Source organism: Triticum aestivum, chromosome 2A (genome assembly GCF_018294505.1).
Source record: "Triticum aestivum cultivar Chinese Spring chromosome 2A, IWGSC CS RefSeq v2.1, whole genome shotgun sequence".
Classification (NCBI taxonomy): Eukaryota; Viridiplantae; Streptophyta; class Magnoliopsida; order Poales; family Poaceae; genus Triticum; species Triticum aestivum.
In genome coordinates this window covers 756,146,206-756,158,977 of record NC_057797.1, presented here as the reverse complement: position 1 = coordinate 756,158,977, position 12,772 = coordinate 756,146,206, and the positions used below count along the sequence as shown (strand labels likewise).

At 50.7% G+C, this 12,772-nt stretch overlaps 1 protein-coding gene across 2 annotated transcripts; it reads right to left on the bottom strand.

The window, feature by feature from the left end:
• Positions 1 to 1,955: 1,955 nt before the first annotated feature.
• On the bottom strand, positions 1,956 to 3,451 carry LOC123186480 (heavy metal-associated isoprenylated plant protein 39). Of its 2 annotated transcripts, XR_006493641.1 has the most exons (4): positions 3,229 to 3,451; positions 3,037 to 3,112; positions 2,456 to 2,923; positions 1,956 to 2,061 (listed from the first exon to the last, which is right to left on the bottom strand). XR_006493641.1 is itself a non-coding variant. In XM_044598244.1 (3 exons), the coding sequence occupies exons 1-3, from the start codon at positions 3,232 to 3,234 to the stop codon at positions 2,556 to 2,558; spliced, it is 450 nt and encodes a 149-aa protein (XP_044454179.1). In that variant the 5' UTR covers positions 3,235 to 3,451; the 3' UTR covers positions 1,956 to 2,555. The 2 variants fall into 2 exon arrangements, 1 of the variants encoding a protein (XP_044454179.1); XM_044598244.1 differs by having other exon boundaries at positions 1,956 to 2,923.
• Positions 3,452 to 12,772: the final 9,321 nt, after the last annotated feature.

Here is a 12,772-nt window from a genome sequence, read left to right as displayed (position 1 = left end):
TAAATGCTAGAGGGGGCTCGGTGATGGATGCACTAAAAGGAGTGGCGAAGGATCTGACTGAGTGGAGTACTACCTGCTTGGGCCAGTTGGAGAAGCGAATTTCAAGAAAAAAAAGAATTGGAGGCATGTCGAAGGAGTGTCATTTCCCCTCAATCTATTCCGCGTGAGCAGATTTTGAAATATAAGTTGGAGCGGTTGGAGCATCAACTTGATACATATTGGAAGCAAAGGGCACACGTTAATTGGATGGAGAAGGGAGATAAAAAATACTTCAGTTTTTCAGGCCTATGCATCAGCTAAAAAAAGATGAACCACATTAGCAAACTCAAGAAGGAAAATGGAGAGGTAGTGGAGGAGGAGGCAGAGATGGCGGCGGAGATAACTAACTACTTTCGTTCTCTGTTTGAATCACAGGTTGGGGACCGAATGGAGGAGCTTTTGGACCGAATCTCTCCCCGGATAACTCCGAAAATGAATGAATTCTTAACAAAGGAGTTCACCAGGGAGGAGGTACGGAAGGCCTTGGATAGTGTGGGCGACCTAAAGGCCCCTGGGTGTGATGGAATGCCGGCTGTGTTCTTCAAACGACATTGGGAAACAGTAGGGGACAAGGTCACGGAGGAAGTCCTACATGTGTTAAACGGAGGTGACATCCCACAAGGCTGGAATGACACATGTGTGGTGCTAATTCCCAAGGTAAAGAAACCAGAAACTCTGAAAGAGCTGCGACCTATAAGTCTATGCAACGTAGTGTATAAGCTGGTTTCAAAAGTCCTGGCAAATCGTCTCAAGGCCATCCTCCCTGAAATCATTGCTCCCAACCAAAGTGCCTTTGTGCCGGGCCGGTTAATCACGGACAACATACTGCTTGCCTATGAAGTGACACATTTCATGCAAAATAAGAGGTCTGGATCGGTTGGATATGCAGCATTGAAGCTAGATATGAGCAAAGCATATGATAGGGTTGAGTGGCAATTCTTGAAGGATAATCACATGAGCAAAGCTAGATACGAGCTTCTCAAGTTAGACTCCAATTCTGTGGATAATCACTTCAAGGATCAATGAGAAAACTTGTTGTTGATTGTCCACAAGATGCTCAATGATACGAATTAGATGCTCGACAACATCATCATAATGCGAGTCGACAGCGTACGCGCGGAGTTGAGCGGCGACATCATGCAAATTCACTCAGATTTGTTCAAATCTGAAGGGTGACCAATTCAAACACCTAAGGCGAGGTCGGTGGCCAAGGCGACTCCATGTAGTCTTTTTGCAGCCAGTGTGGCATAGCCGGTCGATGACCAATGCGCGGATCGAGAGCATCGGGGGAAGGCACATAGCATCTATGTCCCTCCTCCGGTATGATAAGAAACAAGGGGGGGCTGAGGATGGCTGATATGGGGTAATGAATGTATGTTTGTTGTGTATAAGCAGCTCTGGTAAATAGAGATGAAGATGTAATCTAGCGGGAATTAGTTGGAAATAACTATAAAAAATCTACCTTATCCATTTGTAAATTGAAACATGAGTGGTCTCATTTTTTGGCAAGGCCCGAAGAAGGTGAATTCCTTTTCTTCTAGTGTTGTAGGAAACGGTAGTAAAGGGAGAGAGAACTAGGTTATGGAATGATTTTCGGATAGGAAATAAACCCATGTGTGTTAAGCTTGCTTTTTTGTCGTGTAATCCAAAATTTAGTGTAAATATTAGTGTGGTTACATTTTTTGAGAGGGATGGGGAAGCATTAGGTTTAGAAGAGTTACTCCTTGTGTGCAAAAAGGCCAAGGGCCACATGTTAAGTCACATAAACCCTTTACATCAAAGTTTTTGGGAGTGCAAAAGTTTTCTTCCTCATATATCCAACAACAGCGTGTTGAAAGTAAAACTCTGTGGCATACAACTACAACATTTTGGAGGCAGTGCCCCCCAAAAATAGAAAAACAGAAAAGGGATTTATATTTTCGAAGTTACAAGAAGGCACAATATTAGGCCTACACAATTAATATCAATATCAACGAGCCGTAACAACAGGGAGAATCTCAGCCACAACAGTCATCACACAACCATGCCAATCATAGTGCGATTTCGCATGATTCAGCTGAGCTGAATTTAATTACACTCCTATGACGCGAATCGCGATGGTTTTAGTGCTGATTTACACTCTTTTTTTGCCATCGGGAGAACAAACATAAGTACTTCTCAGACCACTTGGGCAGCGTTTTCTGAAATTCATACTATGAAAAGTTCTTTCTCTTTATAGTTCTTCTCAGTCTCGTGTACGCACTCTACAAGCTGATCAGCAGATGCATGTACACTGCATCCCGGCAGTCGACATCTTGCCAAAAACAAGCCGATCAGCACCTATCGATGCAACGCAACTGGTAATTACGCGGTGGCATACGTAAATGCAACGCACGCCGTCGATCGCTGCGGCTGGTAGGCTGATGAGTACAGCAACCACCAACCACCGGCAGCGGCGGCGGCGGCAGAGGAAGACAGGTAGGGTACACAGCGACGAAATGTACAGGGGATGGGCGGCGGCGGCGCGTCGGCGTCGTTCAGCAGATGACGCACGAGTTGGGGTCCTCCTCGGCGCTGTGGACGATGTAGCGCGGCTGCGGCGGCATCGGGTACCAGTAGGGCGGGCACACCGGCACGGCCGGCTTCTTGTCGCCGCCGTCCTTCTTGTCTCCGTCTTTCTTGTCGCCGCCGTCCTTCTTGTCGCCGTCCTTCTTGTCTCCGCCGGCCTTCTTGTCGCCGCCGCCGTCCTTCTTGTCGTCCTTCTTCTCCTCCTTAGCCGGGCCAACGGAGAAGATCTGCGCGCCCGGGAAGAGCTTGCGCAGCTTGGCGACGACGGCGACGGGGTCGACGGTGCCCACGATGGTCATCTTCTGCTCCTTCATGTCCACGCCCAGCTGGTCGATGCCTGAGGCGGTCCAAATTCAGATATGGGTGAGAATCAGGGACTTGAATTCCGCCCGTAATTTCTGCACGACGAAGCAGAGCAAGAGGAAACAGGGATGAGTGGTGAGCTGGTACCGTGGAGACCGGAGACGGCCTTGAGCGCCTTGGCCTTGTGCCTGTCGTCGTTCACGTCCAGCTTCACCACAACCTTCTGTAGCCGTCACACAACCGAGACCAAAAATCAGCAAAACGCTGGAGTAGAACCAAGAGTCGCAAAAGGGAACCCAAATCAGCCCCCCAGCTCGACCGATCGACATCAGGACGCACCTTCATGGCGGCGAGCGAGCTGGGATGGTCCTTCAACGGCGGCGAACTGCTTCGGGCGAGCCGACGGCAACTCAGCAACGGGACAAGGCGGGGAGGGCGGAGGAAAATGGAACGGCCGGCGAGCGGAGTGTACTCTGTCTCTCTCTTCGTTGGATTCTGTGGCTAGTGGCGACGGACAAATGGTGGATGCTTACTCGTAGTATATCTGGGCGGCAAGGGAGTGGCCGGCCACTGGTTTTATAGGCGGGCGGCCAGGCAGGGGCGGCACCGGACCGCGACCCGGCGTGGCTCGAGCAAGGCCCGGCGTTTGCGTTTACGTCGGGGCCAAGGAAGCCGCAACGAAGCTCGCCTCTGGCTGAATCGCGTGCTGCTATCAAAAACCAGTGGATTATGCTGAAAAAACAAACGCCGTTGGATAACCGCACGGCGGCAAGACGTACGTCGTAATCATAAGATCGATGTGCCGCCTTAGAGCATCTCCAACAGCCGCGCAACGCGCCGCGCACTAAAAGTCACGATACAGCGTCGGGTTAGCCAGTTTTTGCGCGCAGCGGTGCGCTGGCTCCAGCGACCAACGCAAATTAAAGCGCGCCCACGTTGCTCCAGCAGGCGCGCTATATTTCAATTTTTTTCTACTACATATTTGGTTTCGTAGATAGTTCTTCTACTACATATTTGGTTTCGTAGATAGTTCTCCTACTACTACTCGTCCGACTCGGACTCTGTCTCAGTGATGTCCTCCTCCGACGTCGGAGCGTAGGCGTCAAGGAACCGCTCGTCGTCGGAGTTTCAGGAGGACGCATCTCCTAGCGCTTGGTTGTATTTAGCGATCGCCTTCCGCGTTCGCTTGTCCTCGCGATAGTCGGCTCGCTCCTCTCTCCTCTTCGCCCTCCTCTGGGCGAAGAACTGTTCCTCGTTGGTGTCTTCCGGGAAGCGATGACTCCACAGCGCCATGGCTTGCTCGTCCATCTCGGCCAGCCTGAGACGATGCTCCCGCCTCCGATACTTGCGATGATCCTCGTCAGTGAGAAGCCGCGGGAAAGGCGCCAACTCCTGTGGGCGCTCTCGCGTCGCTACGTCGACGAAGTTCATGTCCTGACGGGACCGCAGGAGGCGCCACGCCGCAGCGTCGTACGCGCGGGCGCCTTCCTGGGCGGTGTCGAAAGTTCCGAGACGGAGCCGCATGCCGCCGCCCGACCGAATCTCGGCGGAGTAGGTGCCGGACGGACACACGCGGATGCCGCGGAAGCCCGTACCTCCCCGGCGCCGAGGCGGCATCGTGGCGCGGTGGTGGCGTGTCGGCGGCAGAGCGCGGCAGGGGGCGATGGAGAGACGGAGAGAGCGGCAAAGGGCGATGGAGAGAGCGGCGGAGGCGCTGCAATTTATAGGCGCGCCGGACGCGGCACGCAAAATGTAGCGCGCGAGCGGCCGCCTTTTCCCGCGCGCGCTAGTTTCACGCCACCACTGGAGCGCGCGTAAACGTCCCGCACGCTATAAAGCCAATTTACCCCGCGCGCGCGCGTCTTTTGGCGCGACTGTTGGAGATGCTCTTAGTTAGAGCATTCACTGGCGCATTAAAACCATCCTCAAACATCCGGACGGACAGACCGGTCTGAGGTCGATAAAAAACCCGACCTCACAGGCGCCTCAAAAACGGCCTCAAACAACCAGACTGGCCATCACCCCTCGTATCCAGACTAAATCAGAGACTGATATGGGGTGGCTCGCGCATGTCAGCCATGTTGGTCCCGGCTCATGCTAGCGCACCCGACCTCACATATATTCATCTCCATCCGCTCAACGGCGGAGCTTAGTGCACTGCTGGGGGGCTGTGTCCCCCCCCCCCCCCAAGATTGGCACATGCAGGCTTAAATAATTGGAAGAAAGAGCTTAGGTTATGAAGTTTTGTGTGTTTGGCCCCCCCACTAGCTAATATATTCTGTTTAGCCCCCCCAAGGAACTTGGTCAAGCTCCGCCACTGCATCCGCTCCCTGAACCAACACTATCCACTCCACTCCGCCCCACAAACCACCATCCAGCGATCTCCGGCATTCCCCGGTATGGGGGGGGGGGGGGGCAGCGGATCTGACTCTGATTAGTCCGGATCCATTGACTGGTGTCGTCCCGTGCAAGTTGGAAGGGGCAATGGCCGTCCGCGTTGCCCTCTGCAGCTTCTGGGAGGACTGCCTCTGACCGATGGCGGGATCTGTCCGGTGCGAGTCCATTGCGTAGGCGTATCGGGCGGCGCAGTGTCGATGGTGACAATGCTGACAATAAGAAAGATGATTGAAACAACACGTTCGGCACAATTTGTCAAGAAACCAACTAGCTCTCGACGAGACCAGAGGTCGAGAACCAATATCAGCATTCATCTTACACGTGTTTGAAGAACGTCTCTGTAATAAGCAAACACATAATCTTTTACAGTGAGTGAGACTTACAGTTGCATTGGTGCAACTGAAGCTGCTCATGGCCAAGGCAGGCGCTCACCGCATGGACACCGATGCGAGGACCGTCACCGCTGTAGTGGATCTCCGGTCGGCCGGCATCGTCCTGCAGTTGATCTCCGGGCGGCCGGCATCGTCCTGCAGTTGATCTCCGGGCGACCGACATCGTCCTGCGCGAGGTGTCGCCGGGTGGGCTTGGAAGCTAGGGCGGGCGAAGGCTTCAACGCGAAAGAAATTTTACTGCAGCCCCCCTCCCCCCCAGCTTGGAGTAAATTTAGGAGTTGGATAGGCAGATGAGTAAATTGTTTACCCCTCTAACTGGTTTAGGAGTTGGCTAGGTCCTAACTAGAGGATTGAAACCAAAATTTTACTACTCTATAGCCTTTTAGGGATCGGCTAACTATGGCCTAAACGATCCACTTGCATGGATCCGATGACCTCACCCATCATCGGCTAACTAGAGGACGGCGGCGAAGAAGACGCTCCTGGCGGCTGCGCGAGGACGCCCTTTTTCTTTCTTTGCGAGGAAGAAAGAAAAGCCCGATAAGATGGGTTCGGCGTCGGTTGCTTGTGCTTGCTTGGACGGGTGAGCGGGCGTGTGGACTGGGGAGTAGTATACTACAGAGCCGTGTGGGGGAGCCGAGAAGGATCCGTGACGCGCGAGGTGGCCAGTGGCCGGACGACCTTGGCGAGTCGTCTCTCTCGTCGATCGTATGAACGGGCACGTGATGAGCAACTGCTACGGGCATTGACTGAACGACTGACTTGGGAGCAAGCAAGCAGATCCATGGACCGATCTGGCATTGGAGTCTAGTGCAGTGCTGTCGCTGCCTTTTGCCAGTTCTATTGTGGGATTCGATTTGATCCCGCGACTCCCGGGCCGCATGATCGCCATCGTTTTTTCCACCAGTTCACGGCACATAACTTAAACAGTACTTACTAGTTTGCTGGGGAATCGGATGCGCGGTTATCTAACGGTTTGGTCGCATGTGCATCGGTGTCGGTGAGTCAGTCGGGGGAATAATCGGCATACACCTCTGCCTGCCTGCCTGCCTTTCAAACATGGGTCGCCACAGAAGAAAATCGGTCCAAAAGCTCGCAACCCTTTTCCACATTTGAAGAGACGAAGCTCGATCATCGCAGATCATCTCGGTCAAGAAAGGTGCAGTAGTGGCAGGGCGACGTCGTGTCGCTATGGTCTATGGAATGGAAGCGTGCTTATTAATTCCATCGTGCGATTTTATGTAAACCACTCTGCTCACACCTTCTTCCGTCGCGAAATGGGTTAAATAACCCGTCGAAAATGGTAAGAAGAAAATTCTTCTGCCAACGGTCCATGCGGTGCGGGAAAAGAATGGGAGGATGGACTCGATCGATCGCTTTTGCTGCTGCTGTTGGTTGCGATTGGTGCGGAGGAGAGCCGTGGGCGTGTGTGAGTCGGACTCCGGATGGGACGGATGACGCGCGACGGGGCCGGTCGGGCCGGGACGTGTTCACTCCTAGTGCGTACACGTCCGGGCGGGCGTCAGCTGCGAGCATTGGTGCGTAGTGCAGCTAGCCTTTCCCTTTCCCAATGGTGCTTGGCTAGCACGTAATCCATCGTCGCTCCAGCCGCCGGCCATGGCGAAAGGCAGGAGTGCGACTGTTTTCGAATAGTACTTTGGATGATATGGTGCGACGTCATGGAATGGAACGCTTCTAGAGTACGTAGCTGGCCACTAGCGAGCGGCAGTGCAAGACTACACTGCCTACGGTAAGTAACTGGCTCGAGCAACAAGCTAGCGATCCTGCAGCACGGGCTCTCCACACAGATAGACGGATCGATCGTTTTCTTATAGTAAGCTAAATAAACGTATATTATTCGCATCCTTAAAAAAAGTATATTATTCGCAAAAAAGGCTAAACAAATCGTATATGCTCCCTCAAAAAAAATATTAAACGTATATGCATGCGATGCGATGCGATCCGCGGCGACATCTTGGAGTCCAAACCATCCCTTTCAATTCACGTACTCAACGATGCGCGCATATCCATCAATACGGGCGCCTTTCCTCGGCCGGGATGCTGACGGCCTATCCTCCGGCAACCAGACCGACCCTCGGTCGGGTACGCTGCCGTGGAAATTTTGGCGACAGTAACACTCCGTGAGCACAATCGGCATGCGTACCCCGTAGACGATAAGCGTCGCCGGCCGGCCGGAAATGGATGGAGTGTCGCCGCGTGTGTGCGTGTCCTTCGTCCACGACACTCGCTCAGTCGCTCTCGCGTCGGCCTCCCACAAAAGAGAGGAAGAAAGCAGAGCAGCGATCGCCAAGTAAGTCAGGATCGCCGTCCGTCCAAAAGGCTGCCAGGTACCACGAACCTATGACCTGATCTTGCTCCAATCAATCCATCTCGATCAACTTTGGAGACCGAGCTGTCCGTTCTTTCTTTGCCTCCAGCTCGAAATCACGGTGGGCGGGATTACATTATCATACGCACAATAATGGAAGAGAATAGGCATGCATGCGTCAACGGTCCATGAGGCGCGACCACAAAGCAGGAGTCTATCCACGCACTAATCCGTTGGCCAGCTTATAACTAAAAGTAATCTAAATTATCCTGCATAAATAATGGAGGGACGACCAATCAAACTACAGTTAACAATGTATTAGGTCCTAGTGACATGTTAGGCCTCGTGAACAGGCTGTATGTCAAGTGGGGCTTAAAATGGGAAATTATATCTCGACTAACGTTAGTTTTCTAGGACTTCCCAGCAAACGCCTTCTGTGCCGTCGGATGCAGCTTGTTCACGGATCATGGAGCACGGGGTGGTCGTCACGTCGTTGTGTGCACACATTTGCTACATTCACGAACTGCACGAACGAGGAGCATCTTTTCTCCCCCACTCCTCTCTCGTTCCTGATACCAAGTCTGCAACCTTGCCGCTCTTAGTGGTTGTCCTCCACGATTCATTGTCGCGGCTCGGGCTGGCGCTCCCAGCGGTACGATGGTGGCTGACGAACCCATCCCCCATCCCCACCGTGCTTGAGAGGAGGCGGAGCTGAAGGGTTCGCGAGGAAGCTGGGCACAGAGGGGGAACGAGCAGCTACGGACACCTGAGGCCGATGCGGCGCTGCTTGAGGTGGCGGAGCACGGAGGGGGAGGCATGGTCGTGCCTTGTAACCGGCGCCATCCCTGCAGGAGACATACTATAGCTTCGCTGACCGACGCCTCGGCCTTGAACCCATGTGCCTAGCTGCTCGCCATGGCCGTCGTAAGGAATTCATGCGCTCGATCCACCACCGCCTGCCTACCTGCTCGTCCCCTTAGTTTCTTCTTCCCCTGCTCGGTCCCCTCCCTCTTTCTTCCTATGTTTTTGCACGGCCCCAACCTGCGTTCAAGCTGATTAATAACTAATCAAAAGGTGTTGATGGATGACGTGCAGTTGCAGTGTAGGTGAAATTTTGTTACACGCAGTTAACAATGTATTCGGTCATAATAAGATATTAGGACCCGTGAATGAATTACTATTTTGTTTTCATAAAGGATGAAGTAGTTATCAAGTAGCGATTTTAATTTTCGGTGGATATAACAGTGCGGGGTAGGACCTTGGATATGATCACCAGCCGGTGCAAAGATAGGTAGATGTGGTATCATGTATGTAGGCAGGGTAGATACCCTGCTCCGCTTCCATGGACCCATCTGGCATTGCAGTGCATTGCTGTCGCTCAACACAAACATGGATCAATCGAAACCTTGAGAGGCAAGGATCTCCATCAAAAAAGGTACGTGCTAATTAATTACATCGTGCACTAAACCGTTGAGCTTTCACAATCTTCCGTCGTGAAAACGGATTAAACAATTCGCTGGATAGTGATGGAAGGAAAATCATGATGAACTTGTGACGGATGCGTCAACCGTCCATGCGGTGTACGGGAACGGAACGGCAGGAGTCCATCCACCTACACACACCACACCGCACCGATAGCTACATTTGCTGTCAACAATGGTGGGTCGACCAATCGCCCTGCAGATATTCAGGTTCCGGAACGACCTAGAATTAAAATGTGCTCGTGGATCATGGATGACGTGCTATTATTGCAGTGGGGATGGAATATTTTTATCGTCATTACGACCCGCAGTTAATTAACAATGCATTAGGTCGGATGTTAGGACTCGTGATGAACGAACTAGTACATACGGTTTGCGGAATCGTGCATGTGATGACTGTGAGTCAGACGATTGGCGAATTGCAGCAGCTCGGCAAGTGGGGGCGGCAACGCAGGATGACTTCGTTCTTGATGGTGCTCTTTGAGCTCTGCGTCTCGGTTTCCGGGGTGAAAACCCTAGGTCTAGCCTTCATTGGTTGTACCTGGCAATGACGGCTCTCTAGTCGTTTCCTTGTTGAAGGGCATTGTCTGGTAATCGGACCTCTCCGGGGTGAAAACCCATGTTCTGACTTTTGCGGTTAGACATGGCGATGACATCGCTTGTGTACTGTTACCTTCTTGAAGGCGTCGTTTCGGAAAACCCTTATACATAGTATAGGTGTCGTTAAAGGTGGTGGTTTGTTCATGTTGCTGCGAGACTCTGATCGCTCCGACAGGGTTTCTTTAATTTTCTCTTTTTTTTTTCTTTTCGGCTGTGTACTTCCTTTATGTCTAGACTAGCTCTAGGCATTTTTGTTGTTGCTGAGGCCGGGTGTATGTGATATTTTTTTGATATCAATATATTCTCTTTATTGAAAAAATGAAGTTTTTAATTAACCAGATATAACAGTCAGGAGTGCAGCCGTGCGGTGTCGCAGTGCGTAATCAGGAAAAGGTAAAAGCTGTGAGATTTTACCGTGGAATCTAGACTTTTGCCTTTTGGCTCGATCGGTGGCTTTTGTTGGTTGCTGTTGGGGAGGAGAGCCGTGTGCGCGTGGAGGTCCGGCGAGCCGGGATTCTGGACGGGACGGATGACGCGGGACAAGGCCGGTGGCGCCGGGGGACGGCCGGAAATCTGCACGGTGCTATTGCCGCTGCAGTGGCCACTTGCCGGGCCGGGGACTCGTCGTACGTACATGTCCGGCCGGGCAGGTCAGCTAGCGAACAATGGTATCAGGAGTACAATTTAGTTATTATTAGTGAAATCTGATCATAACTATGGTGATACTAACTGAGAATGACAACATACACAAAGCAGAGTGTACACTCAACATTCAGGCACATGATCTGACATGAAGTGCACTGACTGATGTTCTACTCATATGGTTATCATTAGCACTACTGTTACTACTGCTATGACTAGTCAATCATGCAAGCGAATTACAGATCCTATTACAGATTGTCATCAGTTTCATGTAGAGTAGCGCCTATGATGTTCCTTGGAAACTGGAGCCTTCACTTGCCAAAACAAGCTACCAAATGTTGTTAATACATGTCCGCCACGCTGCCCTTTTCGAAAAGGAGCGCTTTATTACTTAAAAGGTCTAAGCATTACACTCAGCCTCTGTATAACTAAGATGCACACAGCCACACAAAGTTCTCTGCAAGAACGAAAAATAGATAGACGGAATACAAAGATAGAGTCTATATAACGCCTAAAGCGGAGGTGGGCCAATCCTATGATCATGTTGCCACCCATGTTGGATAAAAGTATCCCTCTCCGTATCCTCCAATCGTGTACACACCTTCATAAATAGGTCTCGATTCTCCACGCGTTGTAGGAAGGACCAAAACGAAGAGTCCTGATACATCTGTAGATAACCTGCATTAGAGAAGTACTTTTATCGTTAAAAACCTTATCATTTCTACATAGCCAAAGCGACCAAATAACGGCTAGCGCTCCCACCATAAGAAGAGTTCTAAACTTGTGATCAATCCCATGTAACCAGTTGCCAAATACAATGGCAACACTACAAGGAGGATACAAGCCAGAAGCTATCTGGATGACTGACCATATAGACCGAACCAATTTGCATTGGAAGAATAAATGTTTTATTGTCTCATCATGATGACAAAAAACACATCGCGGACTTCCATGCCAATTCCTCTTGATAAGGTTATCTTTAGTAAGAATGACTCAGCGACGAAGATACCATGCAAATATTTTATTTTTAAGAGGTATCTTCATCTTCTAGATCTTCTTATTATTATCAACTGGCACATCAGACTGGATTAACGCTCTATACATAGACTCCACTGAGAATTTTTCATTCTCATGTAGGTTCCATCGAAATACATCAGACCCATGTGACAATTGCACCGTGGACAACCGTTGAAGCAGGATGTACCACGATTGGAGTCTAGGTCCAATTAAATCTCTTCTGAACGCCACATTTGGCGGAAATGATTCCATTACAGTGGCAATAGTATCATCCTTGTGACGCACAATGTTGTATAGAGCCGGATATTGTTCCCGGAGTGTGGCATTTCCTAGCCACTTGTCCTCCCAGAATCTAATTTCCGAGCCGTCCTTAATCGAGAAGGATCCATAGGAGAAGAAATATTTTTTCGTAGCCATTAGACCCGCCCAAAAGTGAGAATCCCCAGGCTTCCAGTATACTTGGGATATCGCCTTGAAGCCCACATATTTCCTCCCCAGGAGGGTTTGCCATACATCATTTTCGGTCAGTAATTTAAACAACCATTTGCCAAGGAGGGCCCTATTCTTAACCTCAAGATCATGAATGCCCAACACGCCTTGGTCTTTGAGACGACAAACCACACTCCATTTAGCCAGTCGATATTTCTTTCGCTCGCTATCTCCTTGCCAAAAGAATCTTGATCGAAAATAATCCAATCTATGTAAAACTCCTTTTGGCAACTGAAAGAAGGAAATCATATATAGTACCTACTTAGTACCGAGTTTATGAGGACCAATCTTCCACCTAGAGACAACAATTTACCCAACTGCTAAGTCTTTTTTGCAGCCTCTCCTCGACATGTTTCCATTCAGCATTTGTGAGTCTTCGATAATGTATCAGTATCCCAAATATGTGATCGGAAACTGGCCCAACCCACATCCGAACAGTTCAGCGTACAGATGGGCCTCATCTTGAGCCTCGCCAAAACAAAATAATTTACTTTTATGAAAGTTGATCTTCAGACCTTCCTGTGCGTAACTGGCCG